Consider the following 21,611-nt stretch of genomic DNA (forward strand, 5'->3'; position numbering starts at 1 on the left):
AAGTCCTACTCGGCAAAGAATACACACGAGAAGAGTTCTCCCTGAACGTGTACCGTCCACCCACTTAAGACGCCGAGAGCATTCGACGAGACCCGTCTATCAAACTAGAAAAAGAGCCCTCAAACCGCTAAATAAAGCCAAATGCGCTACTCCATGAGCACCACTCTATACTAGGCAGTCAAAACTAATACACAAAACCCCTCATAATATCCATAGAGCACAACAACCGAACACAAGCCAAAAACGACCAACCGAACAACCCCTTTCAGATCATCAGACCACCCTACTACTACACATGACATGCATGACATGCTCCTAAACCCCCGAGGATCCCAAGAGAAAGATAACCAACCCAAGTAGGCAAAAATATCCCTCTATCAGAGTGACTCTCCACCCTACGCCTACTAGGCATCGACAGGATACCTAGAGATGTACAGTACGTAAGTAGGTAGTACACGCACGCGAGTAAAGACTACCCATGAAAGGGAATCTACATGGGGCTGGTGTCAAGGTCGAGTCGATATCATGTGTACTCCAAGGTTACAATCAGTTAGAGATACTAGTAGGTAGCTACGTAGTAGGTGGGTAGGTCTACGGCTATTGGATGGTGGGGATTGTCGATTATAGGAAATGCATTTGATAGTAAACCATCTCCATATATGTACTGAACCATCTATTATATCGACATTATATACCTCTGAAATAAATCACAATTATATACTTTTACCCCATCAACTGCACCGTAGCAGCTTTCCAACTAGAGAACGAACTACTCCACCCCACCCGTCGTACTCCTCCGCCGCATACCCAACCTCTGCATCTCATACGCCTCGCCTCTCTCCAAATCATCCTCAACAGCCGACTCGGACGAGCTCTCATCCCGACGCATCATAACCCCATTACCTCCTCCCCCTCCAGTCTTCGAATCACGATGATCTTCATCCCGAACACTTGAAGCAGCAGCAGCAGCAGCAGCAGCGTCACTCACTCCGTGCGTCCCGCCCACACTCTCCATAGTGAATGGACTGGCAGTCGGGGCATCCAGAACGGACAGCTCCTCCTGAGTAAACCACCAGGGAAATAAGAATGAGCGGACGGGGATAAGCAGCAGGATAATAACCGGGAAGCCAATGGCGGCGATAGTCTGAGTGATGGCAAAGGTGGCGCCGAAGCCGACCAGCTCTAGGATGACAAAAACCCAGATGGAGAGACGGCGTTTGATGCGCTTCAGCGGGTTGGAAGCTGGTGTGAGGCCGCTGTCTTGAGCGAGGAAGATGAGCTTCTGGGTGATGCCATTGCCTTGGAGGGCTTGGACGCCCATGATAAAGAAGAGGCCGGCCAGGACGGCTTGGGGGATCAAGTGCAGGACAATTAGCAGAGGGCCGGTCATGGTGCCTAAGGTCATGAGGCCTTGAGCGAAGTTGCTGACGCGTTGCTCGACGACATGGTCTGTAACGCGGATGGCTTTGCCTTTGTTGGTGTCGTCTTCGTCGGCAACGTCGCGGGTGACGCAGAGGGCGGCTGTGTGGAAGGGTGCTTGAGGGATGAGGCCGTTGGGGAAGGGGATGCCGAGGAGACCGGCCACGAAAGTGGTGATTCCGAGCAACCAGAGATCCCAGTGGAAGCCGGCTGGCTTGCGGAGAGGGAACTCGGTTCCTTGGGCGATGAGAGACGATACTAACTGGTCAGTACTCATAGAGAATAACTGTCTTGTATGCTAACTTACCGTTATGGTCAAAATAGAACAGAATCGTCAACAGCACCGCAAACGGGATGGCAAGGAACACGTCGCCGACATTGATATCCCAGAAATGGACCAGCCATGGGCGCTCCTCCGTCGGGAAAAACGCTTTGCTCGTGGGCAATCTCGCCACCTCGACATCCCTCATATGGCCGATATGGACAAACCCGGTAAAGAAAACGATGGTCAGTGGTGTGCCATAATCCTCCAGAAACTTGCGAATCCACCGCTTGAAGAGACTGCTATTACCAAGCTCGCCACAAATCCAGCCACTCATAAGCACCAGCAAGGCGACCATGATACTGAGATAGGCAGAAGTCTCGCCAGCAGTTCCCCACTGCCTAGTGAGGACTTGAATACCCTTCTGAAGATAAATGAAGGCGACGTAGAAGCCAAAGATGTCGCAGGAGAAGCGAGTGACATAGGTGAGACCATTACAAGCGTTGGTAATAGCAAGCACCCAATGCATGATCAGCGACCATCTACGATCATCAGTACGGGAGCTGCCAAGAGAGAAGTGGAAGGAGACTCACATCCCAATCCAGCACATAAACGCCAAATAATTCGTTCCCCGTGGTGAGATAATATCATAAACCGTGTAATTAAACACGGTAATAGGACCTATCCATCACCAAATCAACAAAAAACACTTATCACTAACACCCTTCGCAAACCAAACCAGATATATACGAGAAAGAGGGAAAGAGACAAACATACCAGTAACCCCAACAATAACCAACGGCTGCGCCGCAAAGACCGAAAACACCACAGCAGCCAGAACACTCGCGAGCAGGACCTCATTTACACCATAACTCTGGTTCGTCTTTTCAAACATATCCAACGAGAAAGCCAGCGCAGGCAGGATACTACAAACAACTCAAATCAGCACCATCCTCCAAGCATCACAACCAAACCACAACCAACAACAACAAAAACATAAATAAAGAAAAAAAAAAAGGAAAGAAGAAGAACCCACTTAGCAAAATACATATACACCGTAGCGGGCACAACCCGATAATCCCAAGCATCAGTCCAATCACTCCAATAAAAGGGAGCGCGGCGCTTAACATCCTGAATCATACCGCGGAAGAGATGGATTTTGTACCATTTCTCTTCTTTCTCATTACCGGAGGTAGCATTGCCAGGACTGCTACCAGTGGATGCTTGATACCTGTGGTGATACTGTGTACTGTGCTGAGAGCGAATACTATTTGCCGTTGTGGTGCTTTGCGGGCGGAGATGTTGCGATTGCGACTGCGACTGTGTCTGCCATGGCCGGCGCGAATGTGAAGACGACGGTGGGAGGATGTCTCCTCCTACTCCTCCTCCTCCGCCGCTGTGGGAGCCTGAGGTGGAGGCAGCTGATCCCTGCATGTTTAATCTCTTTGCCTTTGCAGTACAATGCTGTTCTCGATACTACAACAGGAGAATTAAGAAGTAAGTATACGTAAGGAGCCTAGCTCTAGCTCTCAGCTCCAGCGGGAGGAAAAGTCTCTCTCAGCCGAAATCTTAAACTAGCTTATCCGGGGAAAGGAAGGGAAGAAAAAGTGTGGAGAAACGGTCGGAAGTCCGAGTTTCCCTTCCACGTACGGCGACGGTTGCGGAAACCTCACAAAGCTGGGTGAGATTCTAGAAAAGTGAGCAGAGCGAAATGGATGAAGAGAAAATAACTACTCTCTACTAAGAATCAGGAACTTCGAGAGATAAAAGTATGATGGCGGGTCTTTTAACTATCTACTCCGTACTAGTCATGATTCTACCGGTAGCGACCATACTAATTTAGTGCCTAACGTTATTGGCTTCTCCGTAGCGAGCGACGCTTTTTTTTGCCGACGGGCAGCTATGCGTACATTTTGCAGATGGGCGGACTGATGTATCCTCTGCAAAGTGTCGTGTTTATCGGGGAGTCAAAGCAAGAAATTTAAGCAGAACGCTTGGTGCTGGACTACCTAGCTATTACACACAGAGTTGCTAAAACTAAAATTGCCAGTGTCCTACGTGCACTATCAATTTACCCGGCCGGATTTCACTACCGGTGTCCCTAGCTGTCGTTTGCATCAACATTAACCACTTTTTCTGATCGCTTCTCCTCTAAGCGGGAGGGGGAGGCGGGGGAGGCTGGTCACTAGGCGGCTGTATCATCTGTCAGTAAGCGTTGAATCGAATCAATCAGATAGATAGCACGTACCGGAGGCGGGGGACCCTCGCCAGGAGGCGGAGGGGGAGGGCTGCCAGAGCCGTAGTACATCGGCGGCATGCCCGGCGGCGGAGGTGGAACACTCAGACCCGGAGGAGCGCCAGGAGCACCCATACCAGGGTAAGTAGGGTAGGCTCCGTATCCGTACGACGCCTGTCCGCCAGGGGGCGGGGGCGGAGCTTGTTGCTGCCAAGGAGCAGCAGCGGTCGCGGCAGCCGCTCCAGGCGCACCATAACCACCGTGGGAGCCATAGCCATAGTCGCCGCCGCCGCCACCACCACCGCCGCCGCGGCCCTGTGCAGCCCATGGGGGCGCACTGCCGTGGTCGCGGGAGCCGTAGTCGTCACGGCGATCGCGGCCTCGCTGCTGCCAGGGAGCAACGTCACTGGGAGGAGGTCCGCGCTGCCACGGCTTGACGTCGCGGTCATCATAACCTTGATCGGGGCCAGCCTCGATCCGACGAGGGACATGGCCGTCTTCACCGGTGGCGCCACCAGACAATTCTTGCATGAGTTGCTGAGTGATGTTAGCACTGTGTACTGTATACTTGAAAAATGTACGGGAGACATACCTCCATCTCACGGTCGACAGCGTCACCGCCGCCGATAGCCCTGCGGCCGCCGAAGCCACCGTTGTTGCGCCAGTCGGAGCCGCGTTGACGGTCGGGACAATCACGGGCCATGTGACCAGCGTTACCACAGACGCGACAGATGATGTTGGCGGTGAAGTTGCGCTGCTCAGGGCAGTCGTACTTGCGGTGTCCAATTTGACCACCTGCGGTTGTTAGCCATAATCCAAGCGACATAAGCAAAGGTTACGTACAGTTCTGGCAAGCCTGGTTCTCGTCGTCACGGAGAGTACCGTTGAGCGCGGCCAGCTCTCGAAGCTGATTCCTCTTGAGCTCGTTCTGACCCTCAGGGATCGAAGCGGCCTGTTATCCGTTAGCACTCGGTATTCCTGGTAACATCTCACGGACACATACCGTCTCGATAACATTGTGCACCAACTTCTTCGCCTTGTTAACCTTCTCCTCAGTATCTGCCATGATCAAACAGTGAAGATCTTCTTCCTGGTTACTGGCATGAGCGGCATCAGAGCGACCCTTTCCTTCCTTGACGGAGCCTTTACCACGAATGGCAATCTTGGCACCAGACTCCGACTCCATCTTCTTCAAGGTATTACCACGAGGTCCTATGAGTAAGCCAACTTTAAAAGATAGCAAAAAGCTAAGTGTTAGTGCAAGCTGTTTTCATTACTTTCAATCGGGTGAGTGTGAGCAAAAAAAGGGTGCAAAAGAAGAGAGAGCAAAAGAACAGGTAGAGCAAAGGGTTCGCAAGAAGCGAGCTGGAGATAAACAACGCCCGGCGGCGAAGTCTTCATCAGAAGCCCGACTCGAGCACAGCAGAGTCAAGGAGTGCAGGAGAGTACAAGTACAGCAATGGTTAGGAGTTAGAGGGTTAGTTATCATACTGAAGTTAATCTCTGGATAGTCATTCACAGGCACATAGACCTTCTCCTGAGTCTTAGTAGGACGTCTGTAGTCAGAAGGCGGGTGGTAGTTAGGAATAGTCTTCATCGCCTTTTCGACGAGTTTGTGGCGCTCATCCTCGAGACGCTTCCGGTAGCGGTATTCCCTAGTGTTTACACGTCTGCCAAAGTTATCGTATTGAGGAGGGGGGGAGGGAGATCTGGAAGCAGATTAGCCATGTCCACAGCACATAATATCGTCAGGAAATAAGCGAACCTATCCCCATCAGCCGGCACAACATCGTTGATCCTCAACTTCTGGCTAATCTCCTCAATCCGCAAATGCAGGGTATACGCTTCCAGCTGTTCATTGGTGAAATTAGCCATAATCATGGTCGGCAGACCCATGAGACCGGCAGCCTTGTTTTCCTGCGCATCGCCCCAACGGTTACGCTTCTTGCGCTTCTTGACGCCGTCAACGGGGGGTTCAGCTATACCAAGCATCAGCGGCCGTACAATACTAAAAAAAGCAGAAATGATGAATTTATGCACTCACCTCGGACAGGACTTCTGCCACGCTTGTAGGCCGAATCACCAGCACTAGGCATAGAAGCAGGCGTCGCGGTGCGACTCTCCTCCTCCTCCGGGCCATCATCACCTCCAAACCGTCTCCGGCCCAGAGGGATGTTATTGGACCCGGTGATTCCCTGGTTGCGCCAGGCCATGATGGACGACTATTAATCCCCTGTTGCTTGTTGTTAATCTGAGTGATACGCGAGCAAAAAAGAGAGATTCTTTTTTTTTTCTTTCTTGACGAAAAGGACGGCAATGCGATGCGACGAGAGAAGCTCTGGGGGAGGGAGATGTGGCAAGGCTTTTAGGCCGGCACGTGTTGATGACTAAGCGGGGCCGAGGGAAGCAGATGAAGAAGAAAAAGCAGTTGACTGTATGCAGCTTTCAGTAACTAACCTAACTAGCTGGTTACCTAACTGGTTACTTTCACATCAACACTACCTCACAAACCCATCACTGCATAACAGGAAAATCATATATATCATCACTAACTAAATTATACTAACTCCAAACTAATGCTTAGCATCCGCCTTCATCCCCTGCTGAATCCACCCCTTCGACTCCTGCGCAATCTTCTCCGCCTTGGCCTTATCCTTCAAAACCTCCTTAATAGTATGCGGACTCGGCACATGTCTGCCCTTCTCAACGCCCTCCCTGGCAGCCATGCGCTCCTCCCACGCCTTGAGATGGGGGAACTCCTCAATATCCACGCCCGCCCAGCCCGCAGCCGCCACCCACCCCCAGTGCGAAATATCTGCAATACTGACATGGTCACCAACAAGATACCCGGACTTGGAGGTAGCGAGATGCGCATCCAGCACGCTGTACAGACGTCTCGTCTCGTTGATGTAGCGGTTCACGCCGTATTCGATGCGCTCGGGCGCGTACCGGTAGAAGTGGTTCGCTTGGCCTTGCATGGGCCCGACGCCGGCGTTCTGGAAGTATAGCCAGCTGTTCATTTCGTAGTATTCGCGGGTGCCGCGCGGGTAGGAGATCTTGTGGTCTTTGTCGTATTGTTCCGCCAGGTAGGTGAGGATGCTGCCGGATTCGAAGAGTCGGATCTTGGATCCGTCGGTGAAGGTGTCGGTTAGGGCGGGGATGCGGCCGTTGGGGTTGATTTCGAGGAACCATCTATAACGGTGTTAGTTCTCATGGATCGGGAAGATTTGGGGGAAGGGAGGTAGATAGGTAGCGTACGGCTCTTTCTGGGTGTTCTTCGTGATATCGATCTTTTCGACTTTGTAGGGCAGACTGGGTTACCAGTTAGTTAGTCCATTGCTGATTATCACAAGGAAAGGGAGATGTTGTCGACATACCCTAGCTCCTCCAGCGCAATGGAAATCTTGATTCCATTGGGAGTCTGCGCAGTGTAAAGGGTAATGTCTGGACGGCTCATGGTGGCAGCTGTAGCTGTAGCTGTACTATATAGAGAAGAAGAAGATAACCGAAATGGACTCTGGACAGGAAGACTCCGTGAGCAGAAGACTGAACTCAAGTAAAGGGATGATAATAGTGATGATGATGATGATAATACAAAAGAAGACGCAATGCGACGACGACCGGCATTAAATAGTAGGCCTCGGGGTACTACACGAACCCCGCTCATGACCGACCAGATAAACTAACTTAATACACGATGATGAATAATGCAATTGGAACAACAACTACTAACTACGTATGTTGCCGTTGGGGGTTTAAACGGAACATGATGCCATTTCTGGCTGATTCATCAGTAAGCCCCACTTGAGCTTGAGGGTTTGATTTCTAAGCTGCTTGCAGAAAAATAAGCATCGGAATGTTTCTATCAGTATCGGGGACTTTTCTCGCGGCTATAGCTAGGATAATGCCCGCTTATTGTACTCCGTAAGTAGTCTATTTGGATTGCGTGATTAGTAGTATGTGGTGTTAAGTACAGGGGTAAGGATAGATGCTTATTACTCCGTCGTTAGATGCTGGGATGCATACATCGTTATGAATGCATGATGATGTCTATTTAAATCCGAGTAACTTGAGTTGGAAGAAGCTGGCCGGAAACAGAAAAGCATCGCGGAAACAAACATACAATGCAAACTAACCAATACGGAGTAACCTTTTTGTTTGGCTTACAAAGAATCACCACAATAACTAAAGTTAATCAAAACTTGATTGTTATGTGCAATCGCAAGCTTCAGAGCCACGCCTTTGAAAAACGAACTACTATATATATACTACCCTAGCTACAAAAGTATAAACCAATAGCAACCGAAAACACCGAGAGGATCCAACACACAGGTAGCCCGTAGGCTGTGGATAATCGAGGAGAGCGGAGGATATGGCCGCCAAGTGTGGATATGGTGAGACATAAATGGGGGCCAAGTGAGCAGCTCTCCATTGACCATTCACTCAAAAGACGGCTGTCCCCCCAGGCAAATTTACCAGGTAAAACTCTCCTCGATGAAATCCACCTGAGTTTGGTCCTGTCGCTTGCGGCATACCCGTCGAACATCGTCGCTCAGGCTTCCGTTGCCACAGACCAGCACTCCCATCGCTCCAACCTGGTTCTCGACCTCCATGTTGATCAGGGTGTCTACATTGGGGCGACCCGGGAACATTTGCACGGTGGCGCTGGGGCTTTGAATCTCCTTGGTGTTGCGCGGCCGGGTGATGAACAGCATGATCCGGAGGACCTCGCGACGGCGGTCCATCGCCAGAATGCTGGTCATCCAGGGCCGGATCCACTCGAGGTGTTCGGGGGACTGGATGATCCAGACCAAGGTAACGCGACGGGCCGCCACGGTCCCTTCGGCAAAGCCCTGGACGAGGTGCCGGACAAATGGTACTTGATGTGTGATGCCGACACCGCCTGCAAAGAGCATGACTGTGCCATAGGAGTCCATGGTGTGAATGCTGCCGTACGGGCCTTCCGCGAACGCCCGCAAGGATACCCGTCCACCGGCGGAGCTCTGCGCACGCTGGAACAGTTTGTCGGTGAATCCAGTTCGGCGACGGATGAGCAAGGAAATGGTCGTCTTCTGGAGGCCCACGAGGTCTTGTTGGGTCATAGGGATGCCCTTTTCGCTTGCGGGGAATTCCTCGGCTTCGCTCCACCCGACGGAGAAGGGATGGCTCATCCAGAAACCAATGGATGGAATATATAGGTAGATGTGCTGGCCGGGCTTGAAGGTCCAAGGCCGTGCCATCTTCAGTGTGATTCGCAGGGCATCGCCCGGAAGGGCCTCGACATGCGCTGTCGTGGACTCCCTTCCGCAGTTACGGTACACGATGATGAAGATCCGAGCGGCTCGCTATGTCCATGGTTAACTTCGACCTTTGAGTCATATAGGGGAAGTGTGGCTTACCTCAAGAGCCCAGAGGATGATGGCGGTGAGAAGGTATTTCTGGGACACCAGGCCATCCAAGTGAATCCACAGGAAGGCGAACGAAAGCACGACGAACACGATGTGGAGGTGGAGGAAGGTCTCGTAGAATGCATGGCGGATCGGGGAGGGGGAATGCACAAGGAGGGCAGTGAAGGCGCAGGCAGCCTTACAGTCAAGTTAGTGAGGGTCAAGGTTGGTTGTGTCTTCCATGTATGCTTACGATCAATCCACTCAGCATGAAGCTGCTCTCTCCGAAAACCATTCCAACGACACCCCAGCCAGCTGTGCGACTGTTAGTCTCTGATCCACGATTTTACTTGAGCTGCAAATACATACCTTTCTGAGCCTTAGGAATCGCCCAAGCAAACACATGGGCGATTGCCTCTAGGACGACAATGCGAGCGAGCCAGCGGTGAATCAAATTGAAGGTATCAAACGGCACTTGAAGCAGGGTGATCAGGGGATTGTTTCTGCCGGCCATGAGCACCACCGGGATAAGGTTCACTGTCGCCATGGTTCCGGTGCGGTTGCGGATCAGGCCCGCAACCGTGGACTCCTCGGACCCATAGGGTACCGTGACAACGCAAAGGACAATGTTCATGACGATGATGCCCACCAAGAGGAAGGAGTGGAAACGACTGGGCAGCGTGCCCATGTTGACAGCTCGGGACAGCTGAAACTCGCGGTTGTGTCGGGTTCGGAACAACGGGGCATAGATGATATGGTTGTTGATCTTTGCGAGCATGCTGTCGGGGTGAACGAAGTACCGCTGGCGATCATTATTGAAACTCGCCAATCGCCTCATATGACTAGCAAGACGATGCCACATCTTCCAGACATAGATGAAGGCAGCCATCAGGCCAAGGACCAGCAGAGTGAGACGAGCGAGATCATCGTTGAGCATCTCGTAGAACGACCAGCCTCCACCTCCATGACGCTTCTCGAGCTCTGTTGCAGAAGCAAGTCCGACCAGGGACGAGCAAAGAAGAAGAAGAGAATGCATGTTTTGTGTGTGAATTGAATGATGTGAAAAAAAGAAAAGAATGGAAAGATGTCTCGACAATCGACGTCGAGATGTTCTGATAGGGGATATTTCTTGCACGAGAGACCAGCTCTACCCAGAGGGGTTTTTCTTTTTTCGTCTTCAGGAACTAAATGCAAAAGAAGAGAACGAAAAATAAAAGGAAAGAATATCCCGAAATTATCCTCGTCAATGAACCATGCAAGAGACCCAATGAGGAGTATTTGAAGCCTCTAAGTGTTGGACTGGCGTGGGGAGAGCAAGAATATCCCACGTCCAGCTGAGCCAGGGTTCACCAACAAGGGTATTGTTATGGCGCTTTGTCGAGTAGCGGGAAGATCACAACTTGAACAAAGACCAAGCGACAAAACTGGCCACGGATCGAAGGGAAATACGGCAAAAGCTTGGTGTGTCTTGGTTTACAGAGAATGGACGGTCGCCTGGGAACTGGGATACTTCCGTGTTGGAATCTCTCGACAGTGGCGGGCAACGGAACGGAATGTTTAAGATGGAATATGAACCAGTCACACACTTCGCTCTTCTGCTTCAAGAAAATAAAAATAAAAAAGGTTCCGATAAAGAATGAATGAAAAACCGGTACCAACAGCCAACAATCGACCAACAGCGACGCAGAAGCGAGTCAGATCGATTGGGGGGAGTGGGATAGGTACCCAAATAAACAGCAGCAGGGATAGAAGGAAAAGAAGGGACTGACTATCCTGTAGCCGATATGTGAAAGGGAAAGCGCTTAACAAAAGGGAAACAAGGGAAGCAGGAAAAGAGAAAAGAAAAATAAAAGTCTACGAAGAAGAAGAAGAAGAACGAGACGAATTGAGCAAGATCCCCAGAGGGTCGGTGCAGACCCTTCTCAACTTCCACACGCCCTTGGCTGGATTGGAGCATTACGGGTTAGCCAGCGACTCATCAGGGCCCAGCATCCGGGTCTATCGAGTCAAGTCAGTGCATCGCGATAAGTGGAGCGAGCAAGAATGAGGTGGAACACTGGACAGGTCGAGCCATGTCACCAAGGGACACTGGGCCCGTCCGGGTGACTCCTGTCAAATTTGCCTTCCACGCCAAGCGAAGCGGATATATGAGGCCATCGATCGAGTTGAGGGGGGGGAACCTGAAAGAGGGAGAGGGAGAGGGAGAGTGGGTTCCTAGATGAAACGACCCAGCGGAGGCCGGATGAGATCTCGCGGCTTGGCTGGAGGGGAGAGATGACCATCGCCCTTGCGTTGTAGAAGTTTAAGAGCCAGTTAGCGAGCCAATCTTGGCGGCGAGGGCGGATGCGAGCGGGCCCCAAGTGGATTTGGCGCGGTTTGAGGTTTGAGGATGAGCACCAGAGAAGAGTCAGAGAGAGTCAAGATAGGCAAAGACTTTTTCCTGAATGGCGAATCAGAAGAGATAATAATAGTAGTCTAGACAGGAGTTCCTTTCTTGCGAGTGTGGCCATGATTGCCGGTCATTGCCTATTTGGCCGGTGATATCAGAGAAGAAATGCTTGATTGATGGGAGAAGAAGCAGCAGAGATAATAATGGAAGACAAGAGGACTATTCTTGGCACTGGGAGACCCGTGATCTGACTGATTGATTAGGGAGAGTTCCAACTGCCAATAAAGCACATCATTTCGATGCTTACTGTGAACAAAGCCTCCATTAATCAACTTTCTACACAATCTCCTCTTTGTGTGACTACTACACAATACTACCATCAAGCCATGCCACAGTACTAGTTATTTCCTGGATGATGATAAGTCACGCACACGGCACACAAATGACCCAACCCGCCAGCCAAGGATAGAAGGATTGTTAATGTTTTACTTTTGGAGAATAATAACTACTGATAGACTTAACACCAAGTTCCTAATCGTCACACTTTCCCCAAAGCAGCAGGTGGAGAAGACAAGTCCCTCATTATTCACCGATTCAAGAAAAAGTGGGATTTAATATGGGATGATAAACAAACCATCATTTAATCATCGATTATCCATCACAACTGGGTACGTAGTTAATAAAATATTCCCGGGGTCATGAGCTTGTTGGGGGAGGGAAACGGGTCACAATTCCTACTCCATGATCTATGCTTCACTTCTGCTGTCAGTGCATCATGATGGATGTATGTATGTCATCTGTCAAATGTTATTTATTGTTAGTTAAGCTACAGTCGTGCGACAGTCTTGTCACTGTGGCTGCTTCAACTCTTCCCGTTCAGGAGGTGACTGACTTGACCGACTGACATGACAGGCCGTGTGGGATTTCGGTCTTCCACTTTTAACTACTAACTAGCATTCGATAGTACTATTTAGGGAGTTTCAAAGTGAAGTCATAACTACATTCGTTCACCTGCTAGGGATTTTAGTAATGCATTAGAAATATCTACGATGGAACACAGCTAAATCCTGTGCTCATCCCATACTACCATAATTCCAGTCCAACAACCGGGAACCAAGAATGAAATGAATGAAATGGCCTTCTTTTTGCCCGCGGGTATCATCATCAATCAATCCAGAACTCAAGAAAACCCTCAAAATGAACCAACCTAACCAATCAATCCACTCCAGCCAAGAATTAATCAGTCGCTCCATCTCCAGTTCGCCGAGGAAAAAACAAAATAATCGCAATAAAATACTCTAATGAAAATTGATAATAACCTAATGATGGGGGTCGTCTGAAAATTGAGACCTCGCCAACCATCATTTCCAATTTCCCAACGCCCGCACATCCTGAACGAGCAAAAGTAACTAAAAATTCCATGATCCCCGCTCTTTCACAACAAGAAACTCAGCTCGTCCTCGCTGTCATCATCCGAGTCGGGAATTACCCGCTGGACTGGGGGAGGTCGCGTACGAGTGGAGCGTCGAGGGCCCTGCATCTCCGCTGGAGTAGTGGGAATTAGTGTTGGGTGTGATGGTAGTTGTGGTTGTGGTTGTTGTGGTTGTGGTTGTTGTGGTTGCTGCCGTCCCTTACTGGCGGTGCGGATCGGCGGCTGCTTCACCGAGACGGGCTGATTGATAATAACCACCTCGATCTGAGGAGTCAATTTGATAGGATCCGCCCGGGAGACGCTGGGGGTGATAGGACCCGGTTGACGATTCTTGTGCTGCTTCAAGGCGCTGTTCTTGGCCTGGGGTAAATCGTGAAGGGCCGTCCGTGTCCGGGCGGCTATCGGTGCAGATGCGGCGACGCGCCCGCGCATCGCTGGCGAAGCGCTGGCCGTGACTGGAGCTGCCGCCATCAGCCTCGAGCTCGACCGAAGTCTCTTGGGAGACGATGGCCTCCAATCATTCGTCCCGCGCCCTCGTTTCCCGCTGATGGATGGCGCAGATGATGTCACGCTGGAGGCAGCCTTCTCCGAAGGTTCAGGGCTGGGCGACCTGCTACTGGTTGAACATCTCGCAGTAGTAGCTGGACTTGAAGCGCCGTCCACTTTTCGGGGAGCCAGGCGTTTGGCGACCGGCGTGCTAGCCACCCATTCCCCAATGCTTTCTTCCCATCGGTACAGGTGAGATGGCACATGCGCCAATGCGGCAGACGCAGAATGTTGTGCATGTCTCTGCTGGGACGAAGCGGCTTGTCCTTGGATTTCCAGAGCCCACGTGTGGTCGTCCACATCCAATGTAATCTCCGCCAACGCCATCGCCGTTTCCGCGGCCACCTTAGCAAGCAGCAGAGAAATCCCCCTCGTCGTCGTCAGCTGAGCAAGCCGCCATACGATCGCTCGAATTTCTCGAGGTATCCGTGCAGCATTTTTGCGTGCATGTCCACAGCAGTGAAACACTTGTTGGACAAACTCTGCTAGCTGTTTGACTGCATCCTGTTGGTGTACCAACGATAGGCAGAACGATTCCAGAGTTTCCCGCGATCCAATAACCTCGAGCGTAGAACCTTCACTGCACTGCAGCGTCCACTCACCCAACAAGATATACCCCCGACGCAGGACCTGAAAGCTTGGACCCTCTAACTCGCGATCCGAGTGCACCAATCCTATCGCCCGCTGCACCCCGAAAGACAACGTTCCCACAAGATGCCTGACCTTCAAGCCCGTCATGTCATTGACGCCGGACGCTTGCGACCGTGCCATATACATGCCGCAGAGTGCGGTGACTAGACTCGCCGAAAGATTGCTGAGCGCATCTTGAATGGGAACAGGGCACGGGGATTGGTCTTCAGGCACAGGGTTCTTCACCGACGCACGGGTGTCCTTCGGGCGTACCCTTATGCCCTTGCTCCGAGCAACAAGCGAATCCGTGGCGGCAGGGTAAATACCAGCGGATGAAAGAATGATCGCTTCGATGACCCGGGTCGCAGCGGTTGATTCTCCAATCGACAGCGATCGTATAGCCCCGTCGGCGCACTTTTTCCACCTCATGGTGACCATCCACTCTGGCGGAAGAGCCCCACGGGACAGAAGCTTTGCGATCTCATCATAAACAAAATATCTTCTTTCAGAAGCCTTTGAATAGTAGTTGCGTAGTATGTAAATAGGATCATCGCAGTGGCCTGTAGGTCTGGGAGGCTCAAAAGTTGTTGGGTAGTCGTATGTCTTGATAGTCGTAAGATATTGCGATGTAAGTGATTCAAAGGCATCCAACTCCCCGTGCTCAACACACTCCTCGAGCAGGCGACAGGCAGCTGATTTGGGTACCCACTGCATCATCTCCGATATCAGGTGGATGCCTTGCGCACGTACAGCTTCGCGGAGCGGCTGCCATCCACCGCCACCAGGAGCGTATTGAGCTTCGAGTTCGGTAAAGTATGCATCACACATATCGACATCCTCATCCGGCTCCGCTTCGTCCTGCAGACGCTGCTCATCAGCAATAAAGTCCGGAAGTCTTCGCGCGGCCATTGAGAGCAGCGACCGGGCTCCGCAACCCTGTATCCCAACCGGAACAGGTCTCGTGTTCTTCAAGAATTTGACAAGCATGCGATCCAAAAAGCGCGCAATATCAACCAAGCCCGGGTCGTCTGACAGATCCAAAATCTCCTTCCACGAGCCCTGGTATGCCGGAAAACTGGGATTATTCGTCCGCGACTGCCTGCGTCGATCGTTGGCCCCGACATCACTCTCCGGCGGTATCCTGAAAAGTTGTTTGCGAATCGATAACGTCGTTTCCGCCGGTCCTGGCGCAGTTCCTGTGATCAACGGGGTAGCGATTTCGATAGCACCAGGCAACGTTCTCTGCACTTCCGGACTCTTGATCAACAGCCGACTGCGTCTCCGTGCATTCCTCTGTCCGCGATTCGAGTAATTATGTCTGGGCCGGCGATTTCCGCGGTTCCCTGGAATCCATGCTGGATCGTCGGGTTCCTCGTCTGAGAGATTGCAGCCTGTTTCGGGGCCGGATTTCTTGATCGGCGGGGGTTGTGAACGGTCGGGATCTTGATCGGGCCTGGCTTTCAATTTCGTGTCTATTATGCTGTTGCGAATCTCGTAGTGTTTCTGGAGTCGGTGGTGGATGGATGTCAAGGGGCGCAACATGCGATTCGCCCATTTCGCGGTCGGTCGGATATCCTCCATGTTGCGCCAATTGCGTCGCGGTTCAGCGTTGGGAGGAAGCTCCACATCTGTGATGGGCAGTAATCCAAGGAGCGCGCATCAGAACTGGGCTGGTCGTAGTTATTGATGTCTCATAAATAATCCATGTCATCCGGGGTCGCGACCAAACACTGAAGAGGTAACCAAACTGCTGATAAAATGCGGAGGGACACCTAGATAGATCCAAGATAGCTCTGCACGGCTAAGATATACAGCGAGTCGCAACCCAAAGGACCCAGGATTGATGCAGAATTGAGGTAAGTCGTGAGATGCTGGAAATAATCAAAAGAAACGGCGGACTGAGAGGATGTGCCGCCGCCGTCGAAGATGTAAACACTTGCTGCTCCACCGCCGGATGCAGTTAGCGCCGATACTTAGTCAGGGTCCCTCGCTTCAGTCCTAACTAGTTAGTTAACTAACGAATAACCACCTAACTAGATGAATGGCCATCACGGTTTTGACTTGGATTTCCAGCCATCTGAGTCTATAACAGGATATATTGCTACAAAGAGAGGAGAGATATGAAGCAAAGACATAGCATCGTTACAGGGTCGTATTGGATAACCACCGATCATCGTATATAATACATAGCATGCGAATCGCCCGGCCTGGCTATGCACTGCCTGCGATAGAGAGAACCCATGCCTAAAGACGTGAAATAAACAGAGTAATAGGAAGAAAGAAAATAATAACATAGAACCATCAGCACCCAATCCGGTGCGGGAGTAGAGAGATTTCTGCAAACGGCCCGCTCATCCAAAACATCAACTCTTTGCAGGGATATATAGGGCAAATAATACCTCTATTAAGACAGGCATAGTACAAGAAAATGAACCCAAGATAATTTTTTGAAGCTCGGCCAGCGGCCATGCACGGGAGATTGGAGGGTAAGAGGGGGAGAAGATGAGACAGCTCATCACGCTTAAGCCGAGGACTTCTTCGATCCACGGAGCTTAGGGTTGCTGGCAGCAGCGCGCTTCTTCTGCTTAGCCTTGGAAGAACCAGTGTCACCACCTTCGATGAACTTCAGCAGCTCATCGACGCTACGGGAGTCGAGGGAGGCGCCACCGGAAGCCCTGGCTCCAGCGACCTCAGGAGCAGTCTGGCCGACCTGAGGCTGGATCTTGGTGCCGAGAGAGCGAGGGTTCATGTTAACCCGGCGCAGACGGCGAGCCTGGATGTCCTTCGCGTGCTTGGCGATCGAAACCGCGTTCTGAGTGAGTTGCTCCAGCCAGGTCTCAGCTTCCTTGGTGTTGCGGTCGTTGGGACCCAGTTGGCTAAGGAAGATGTTGTAGGCATCACGCATCTTGCCCACAGCACCCTTCGAGTCCTGGTCAAGAGCCAGCGCCTGGGCCAGCTGGAACAGGATGGTCGCGGTGTTGATGGACTGACGGCCAAAGAGGGACTCGCAGACCTCCAGCGAAGCCTCGAACCACTTGCGAGAGTCCGAGTACTGCTTAAGGTGCTGCAGCATCACCGCCGCGTTGTTCATGGTGGTGATGGAATCGGGGTGGTTGGCGCCGTAGATGATCTTCCAGAGGTCCATGGCGTGCTTGATGTAAGCCAACGCAGTCTTGGTGTTTCCAGAAGCGTGCTCGAAAAGACTGAGGTTGAGGTAGCTCAGAATGGTGTCAGCGGAGTCCACACCCAAGGTACGCTCAGTGACGATGACAGCCTTGCGAGCCAACTCGACGGCCGCTTCCTTCTCGTCGGTCTGGTAGTACAGCATGGACAGCTGGTGGTAGAGCTTGGCGACCTCAGGGTGGAGAATGCCGTAGATCTGCTCGTGCAGAGACAGAGATTCCAAGATGAGCTCCTGGCCCAACTGCTTCTGGTTCTGCATAAGAGAGATACGACCGGCCTCCAGAGCCTCCTCAGCAAGGGAGCTCCTGGGGGAGGCATCCTTGACCAAGGGCACGATGTTGAGGATGTCATCGGCAACAATAGCAAGGACAGGCTTCTCCTCCTTGGCGGCACGGGCGGGAGAGCTCGAATCGCCACCCTTCTTCTTCTTCTTACTCTTGCCCTCCTCCTGAGCAGCACCGTTGACACCGTTAGTGGCAGGAGCCTTGGCAGGGATCTGCGACTTGTCGAAGATGAATTCCCGGGCACCAAGCTGCAGACCGAGCTTGATCGACAGGTCACGAAGAAGCTGCAAGTGTCTGAGGGAGTTGAACCACTCGGCTTCCAGAGTAAAGCGGTACCTGACGGTCACCTGCTTCTCAATCTCAGCCCGGAGAGTGGCAGGGGTGGCCTTCTCAAAGGAGAAGTCACCTTCGGGGTAGATAGAGCGCAGAGAGGCGTCAATCTCGGCAACAGGGTTGGGGTTGACATCAGCACCCAAAAGGCAGTTGAGCAAGTGAGCCACGCAGGGGGCGACAAATGGCGCCGGCACGTTACGAAGGTATTCGTTGGCAATGTGCTTGAAAGCACGAGCAATCATCTCCTGAACAAGGAGAGTAGACAGGGCATCGAGACGAGAACCCTTCTTCTTAGACAGCTGAGCCAGCTTACCAAGGTAGCGGATGTTGATACCACGCTTGTGCAAAAGCTGGCTGAGAGACTGTCCGTCCATGGGGAAGCCGACATCACCGTCGTGCAGATCCTGGATCAGTTCGGGCATGATCTTGGAGCGCAAGTAGTCGCAGGTCTCGCGAACCTCCTTCTCGTCCTGAGCCCACTGTTCCTTCTCTTCGTCGGTCTGGGGAACCTGGCCGCTGCAGACGTCGGGGTTCAGGGCAAGCGAGAATCCGGAGATATCCACCCGCTCCTGGTCCAGAGCCTCTTCACTCTTCTCTTCGCTCTTCTCTTCGGAGGCCTGCTCCTTGGATTCGGTAGCCTCGGAGGACTCAGCCTTGGCAGCGTCCTCCTCAGCCTTGGCGCTACGGCGGCGCTCAACTTCGGCCTTGACGTACTGGCTCATCTTGTGCCTCCAGTAAGATTCAACAAGCTCCAGTCTCAGGACCGACATGCGGTGCGGGTAGACATCGCTACCTTCCTCCTCCTGCCACATGACATCCAGGGGAGTGACGCGGTAGAGGTCGAGCACGTACTTGCGGCCATCAGTGCCCAGCAGACCCTTTGTCTCCACGCTACCCTCAAGCTCGTGACGCTTGCCCTCCTTGTCCCACACGGCGTGCTTCTTGACGCGAAGAGCCTTGGACATCTTCTCGAAGACAGACACAAAGTCGGGGTGAGTGGCCACGACATCCTTGCCTTCAACACCACCATAGTCGATCTGGTGCTCACCGGGCTCACGCTGCTTGAAGATACCGGGGACAATGCTTTGACCGACAATACGCTTGCCGAGGTAGTCAACGACAACAGTTCCCGGGGTGAAGAGACCGTTGATGTCGAGCTGGTTGACGGCCTTGATGCCCACAACATCCTTTCCGACAGCGACACGGGCAGCCTCATCACCACCCTCGGAGGCAAAGGTGCCGACACCGTCAGCACCGAAAGAGTAGAAGATGTTGTTGTACACGAAGATCTGAGCATCGCGGCTCTCCGTGGGGTTCAGAGGAGCGACCTCGCCACGAGCCACCAAAACGGCACCGCGAGCGGCGGCCTCGTTGTAATCAGCGAAGAGCTTGGAGGTCAAGCGTTCACGGAAAACACGATCCTGAACAGTCTCGCGAGGCAGCTCCCGGGTGGTCTGGAACTCCTCGTTCCAGTCGCGGAGGGTCTCCGCGTTGTCAACGCCGGAGATGAGGTAGTTCTCCTGGGAACGGGTGATGTCTGGCTGGTGAGCGGTGGCAGTCGAGGTGGGAGGGGGAACAAGCCACGGGTTGTTAGGGATGGCGTTCTGGAAGGGGAAGGTGGTCAGGAGATCCTTCTTGTTGTTCGACTCCTGGAGGGCTTCGAAAGAGGCGTTGAAGGAAGGCGACAGGTGAGCGATCAGGGTAAGCAGCGAGTGCGCGCGACCACTCTTGGGAATAGTCTTCGGGGAAGGATCGAACTTCATGTTCGAGTTCTTGTTCACGTAGAAGCCGGAGATGTGAGAGGTGATCTGGAACTGCTCACCCTCATTGGTGGTGACCTGAAGGTAGAGCAAGTGGCCCTTCTGGCGGAGGTGGTAAGGAACTGGGTTCCAGGGGGAGAGAGCGATGGACTTGACGGTCTTGGGAAGGGGGGCTTCGGCGCGGGGGAGGATGGTCTTGAGAGAGGGGGAGCTAGCGATGTCGTACTTGGACAGGGAGTGCTCCTTCTCCGACGCATCAGCCACCTCGGCGGAGATGGCATCATGCAGCGACAGACCAGCGCTGATACCGTGAAGGTTGTCAACCCGGTCACCCGCAGCGCCGACCAGCTCTCTCATGCGAACCACATGCATACGAGCCTCCTTCTCGTTGTAGGGATCCTCCACCAGGGTGATCTCGGAGTCAGCCTTCAGGTCGGGCACCTCGGACAGCTCGACGAAGTCATTGATGCGCTGGCCGTTGAATTCGAGGTGGAAGCAGGTGTACTGGAAGGTGCTGGGCAGTTCGACAATCGATTGGCGCACATCTTGAACTTGTTCTTGACTCGACACCTAAGCATAGAGGTTAGAGGGTATTTTTGGATCATTCCTCTAGTCGCATGACTCCTGTAGATATAATACCCACCATCACCTGGATCTTATGGGGCTCATGAGGAAGCTTGACGGTGATCTGGAAAAGGCCTGTGAACGATGACTCATGGTCAGTAACAGGTACACACGAGATTGAGCCGTACAGCGACAGGAAAAGACATACCACCGGTGTTATCCTCTTCCTGAGTCTCCTCAGGGTGGTTACCATTGGTGAGCTGTTCGGGAGTCTCTGTGGACATGGTTAGTTTTGTCGGACATACACCCAGGCCAGGACCGGGGATTGACGGGCCGGGAGAAGAGGGCGAACCTTTCGAGTGCTCCAGTTCGCCATTGGTCTGGGCCATTATGACGGACTAATTGGTAGTAGATCGAAAGGGAGAATAAAGTATAGACTAGATAGGTTGGTAGCACTTGAAAGAGAAACAGAGCTACCGGAAAGCGGGTGGCGGTGGAAAAGTAGTAAAAGGATGTAAAGGACGAAAAAGGATGGGGGAGAAAACAGAAGCAAAATGGTATGATACAAGGACAAGGGCAATTGAATCAAGTACAACCCGACCCCGTACCCAGGACAAGAAAGGGAACCCAAAAAAAAGACCCGACTAGGAAATGAATTGGCAGGATGGAGGGAAGAAGGTTGAAGCTGGAGAAGAGCACACGGGGAAGCCGGGCAGGAGAAAATTTCGCGGATGCGGAATACCCTCGGAAGTGCTCGGGCGGTGGGAGCCAAAACCGGCACCAAAACTAAACGGGCGGTGGATATTGGATTAGGTGGATTCCCCACAACAGTTGGGACGATGCCCCGGCGACCAGATAAGGTGGTGGATATAGTCTCTGAGTCTGTCTACATCGGAGTACATCATGGCGAGTTGAGCAAATTGATTTAGAAATCTTAATGCAACCCAGGATGCGAATTGGTTTGCGGAGAAGATCGAAAGTAGGTAGTAAGTAGAGAAAGATAGTCTTACAGTTTCCCATGGGCTCTCGCGGGCAGAATTGAACTGTGAGATCATTGCCGCAACTTTACTTTGTGTGCGACCTTGGACGACCTGTCACCATATCTGTTAGTATGCATGAGACTTCATTGAATAGTATGAATAGTATTGAGACCGAGGACCTGCTGGAACATATTGTACAAGAACTC

The 21,611-nt window shown here is 52.2% G+C and overlaps 7 protein-coding genes across 7 annotated transcripts; all 7 read right to left on the minus strand.

Annotated features, from left to right (window-relative positions):
- Positions 1-769: 769 nt before the first annotated feature.
- ASPBRDRAFT_117186 (anion exchange family protein) lies at positions 770-3,115 on the minus strand (the record flags this gene model as incomplete). Its single annotated transcript, XM_067617060.1, has 5 exons — positions 770-1,677; positions 1,727-2,223; positions 2,275-2,362; positions 2,459-2,607; positions 2,718-3,115. The coding sequence occupies 5 exons, from the start codon at positions 3,113-3,115 to the stop codon at positions 770-772; spliced, it is 2,040 nt and encodes a 679-aa protein (XP_067483401.1).
- A 624-nt stretch (positions 3,116-3,739) lies between these two features.
- ASPBRDRAFT_396839 (uncharacterized protein) lies at positions 3,740-4,995 on the minus strand. Its single transcript, XM_067624192.1, has 3 exons — positions 4,921-4,995; positions 4,510-4,869; positions 3,740-4,454 (listed from the first exon to the last, which is right to left on the minus strand). Exons 2-3 carry the CDS (start codon positions 4,741-4,743, stop codon positions 3,867-3,869), a joined length of 822 nt encoding a protein of 273 aa, XP_067483402.1. The 5' UTR covers positions 4,744-4,869; positions 4,921-4,995; the 3' UTR covers positions 3,740-3,866.
- ASPBRDRAFT_396838 (uncharacterized protein) lies at positions 4,996-6,279 on the minus strand. The gene is made up of 3 exons (XM_067624191.1): positions 5,962-6,279; positions 5,683-5,896; positions 4,996-5,626 (listed from the first exon to the last, which is right to left on the minus strand). The coding sequence occupies exons 1-3, from the start codon at positions 6,128-6,130 to the stop codon at positions 5,197-5,199; spliced, it is 813 nt and encodes a 270-aa protein (XP_067483403.1). The 5' UTR covers positions 6,131-6,279; the 3' UTR covers positions 4,996-5,196.
- Positions 6,280-6,334: 55 nt separating this feature from the next.
- Positions 6,335-7,759, minus strand: ASPBRDRAFT_38559 (glutathione S-transferase family protein). Its single transcript, XM_067623956.1, has 3 exons — positions 7,295-7,759; positions 7,176-7,229; positions 6,335-7,109 (listed from the first exon to the last, which is right to left on the minus strand). The coding sequence occupies exons 1-3, from the start codon at positions 7,372-7,374 to the stop codon at positions 6,491-6,493; spliced, it is 753 nt and encodes a 250-aa protein (XP_067483404.1). The 5' UTR covers positions 7,375-7,759; the 3' UTR covers positions 6,335-6,490.
- A 630-nt stretch (positions 7,760-8,389) lies between these two features.
- On the minus strand, positions 8,390-10,340 carry ASPBRDRAFT_26652 (ferric reductase family protein; the record flags this gene model as incomplete). The annotated part of the gene is made up of 4 exons (XM_067622289.1): positions 8,390-9,262; positions 9,317-9,502; positions 9,558-9,619; positions 9,674-10,340. The coding sequence occupies 4 exons, from the start codon at positions 10,338-10,340 to the stop codon at positions 8,390-8,392; spliced, it is 1,788 nt and encodes a 595-aa protein (XP_067483405.1).
- A 2,362-nt stretch (positions 10,341-12,702) lies between these two features.
- ASPBRDRAFT_38561 (uncharacterized protein) lies at positions 12,703-16,176 on the minus strand. The gene has a single exon (XM_067623957.1). It carries the CDS (start codon positions 15,880-15,882, stop codon positions 13,129-13,131), a length of 2,754 nt encoding a protein of 917 aa, XP_067483406.1. The 5' UTR covers positions 15,883-16,176; the 3' UTR covers positions 12,703-13,128.
- Positions 16,177-16,350: 174 nt separating this feature from the next.
- ASPBRDRAFT_144751 (translation initiation factor 3 subunit CLU1) lies at positions 16,351-21,146 on the minus strand. The gene is made up of 4 exons (XM_067619232.1): positions 20,778-21,146; positions 20,634-20,699; positions 20,505-20,560; positions 16,351-20,431 (listed from the first exon to the last, which is right to left on the minus strand). Exons 1-4 carry the CDS (start codon positions 20,812-20,814, stop codon positions 16,823-16,825), a joined length of 3,768 nt encoding a protein of 1,255 aa, XP_067483407.1. The 5' UTR covers positions 20,815-21,146; the 3' UTR covers positions 16,351-16,822.
- Positions 21,147-21,611: the final 465 nt, after the last annotated feature.

Source organism: Aspergillus brasiliensis (assembly GCF_001889945.1).
Source record: "Aspergillus brasiliensis CBS 101740 unplaced genomic scaffold ASPBRscaffold_2, whole genome shotgun sequence".
Classification (NCBI taxonomy): Eukaryota; Fungi; Ascomycota; class Eurotiomycetes; order Eurotiales; family Aspergillaceae; genus Aspergillus; species Aspergillus brasiliensis.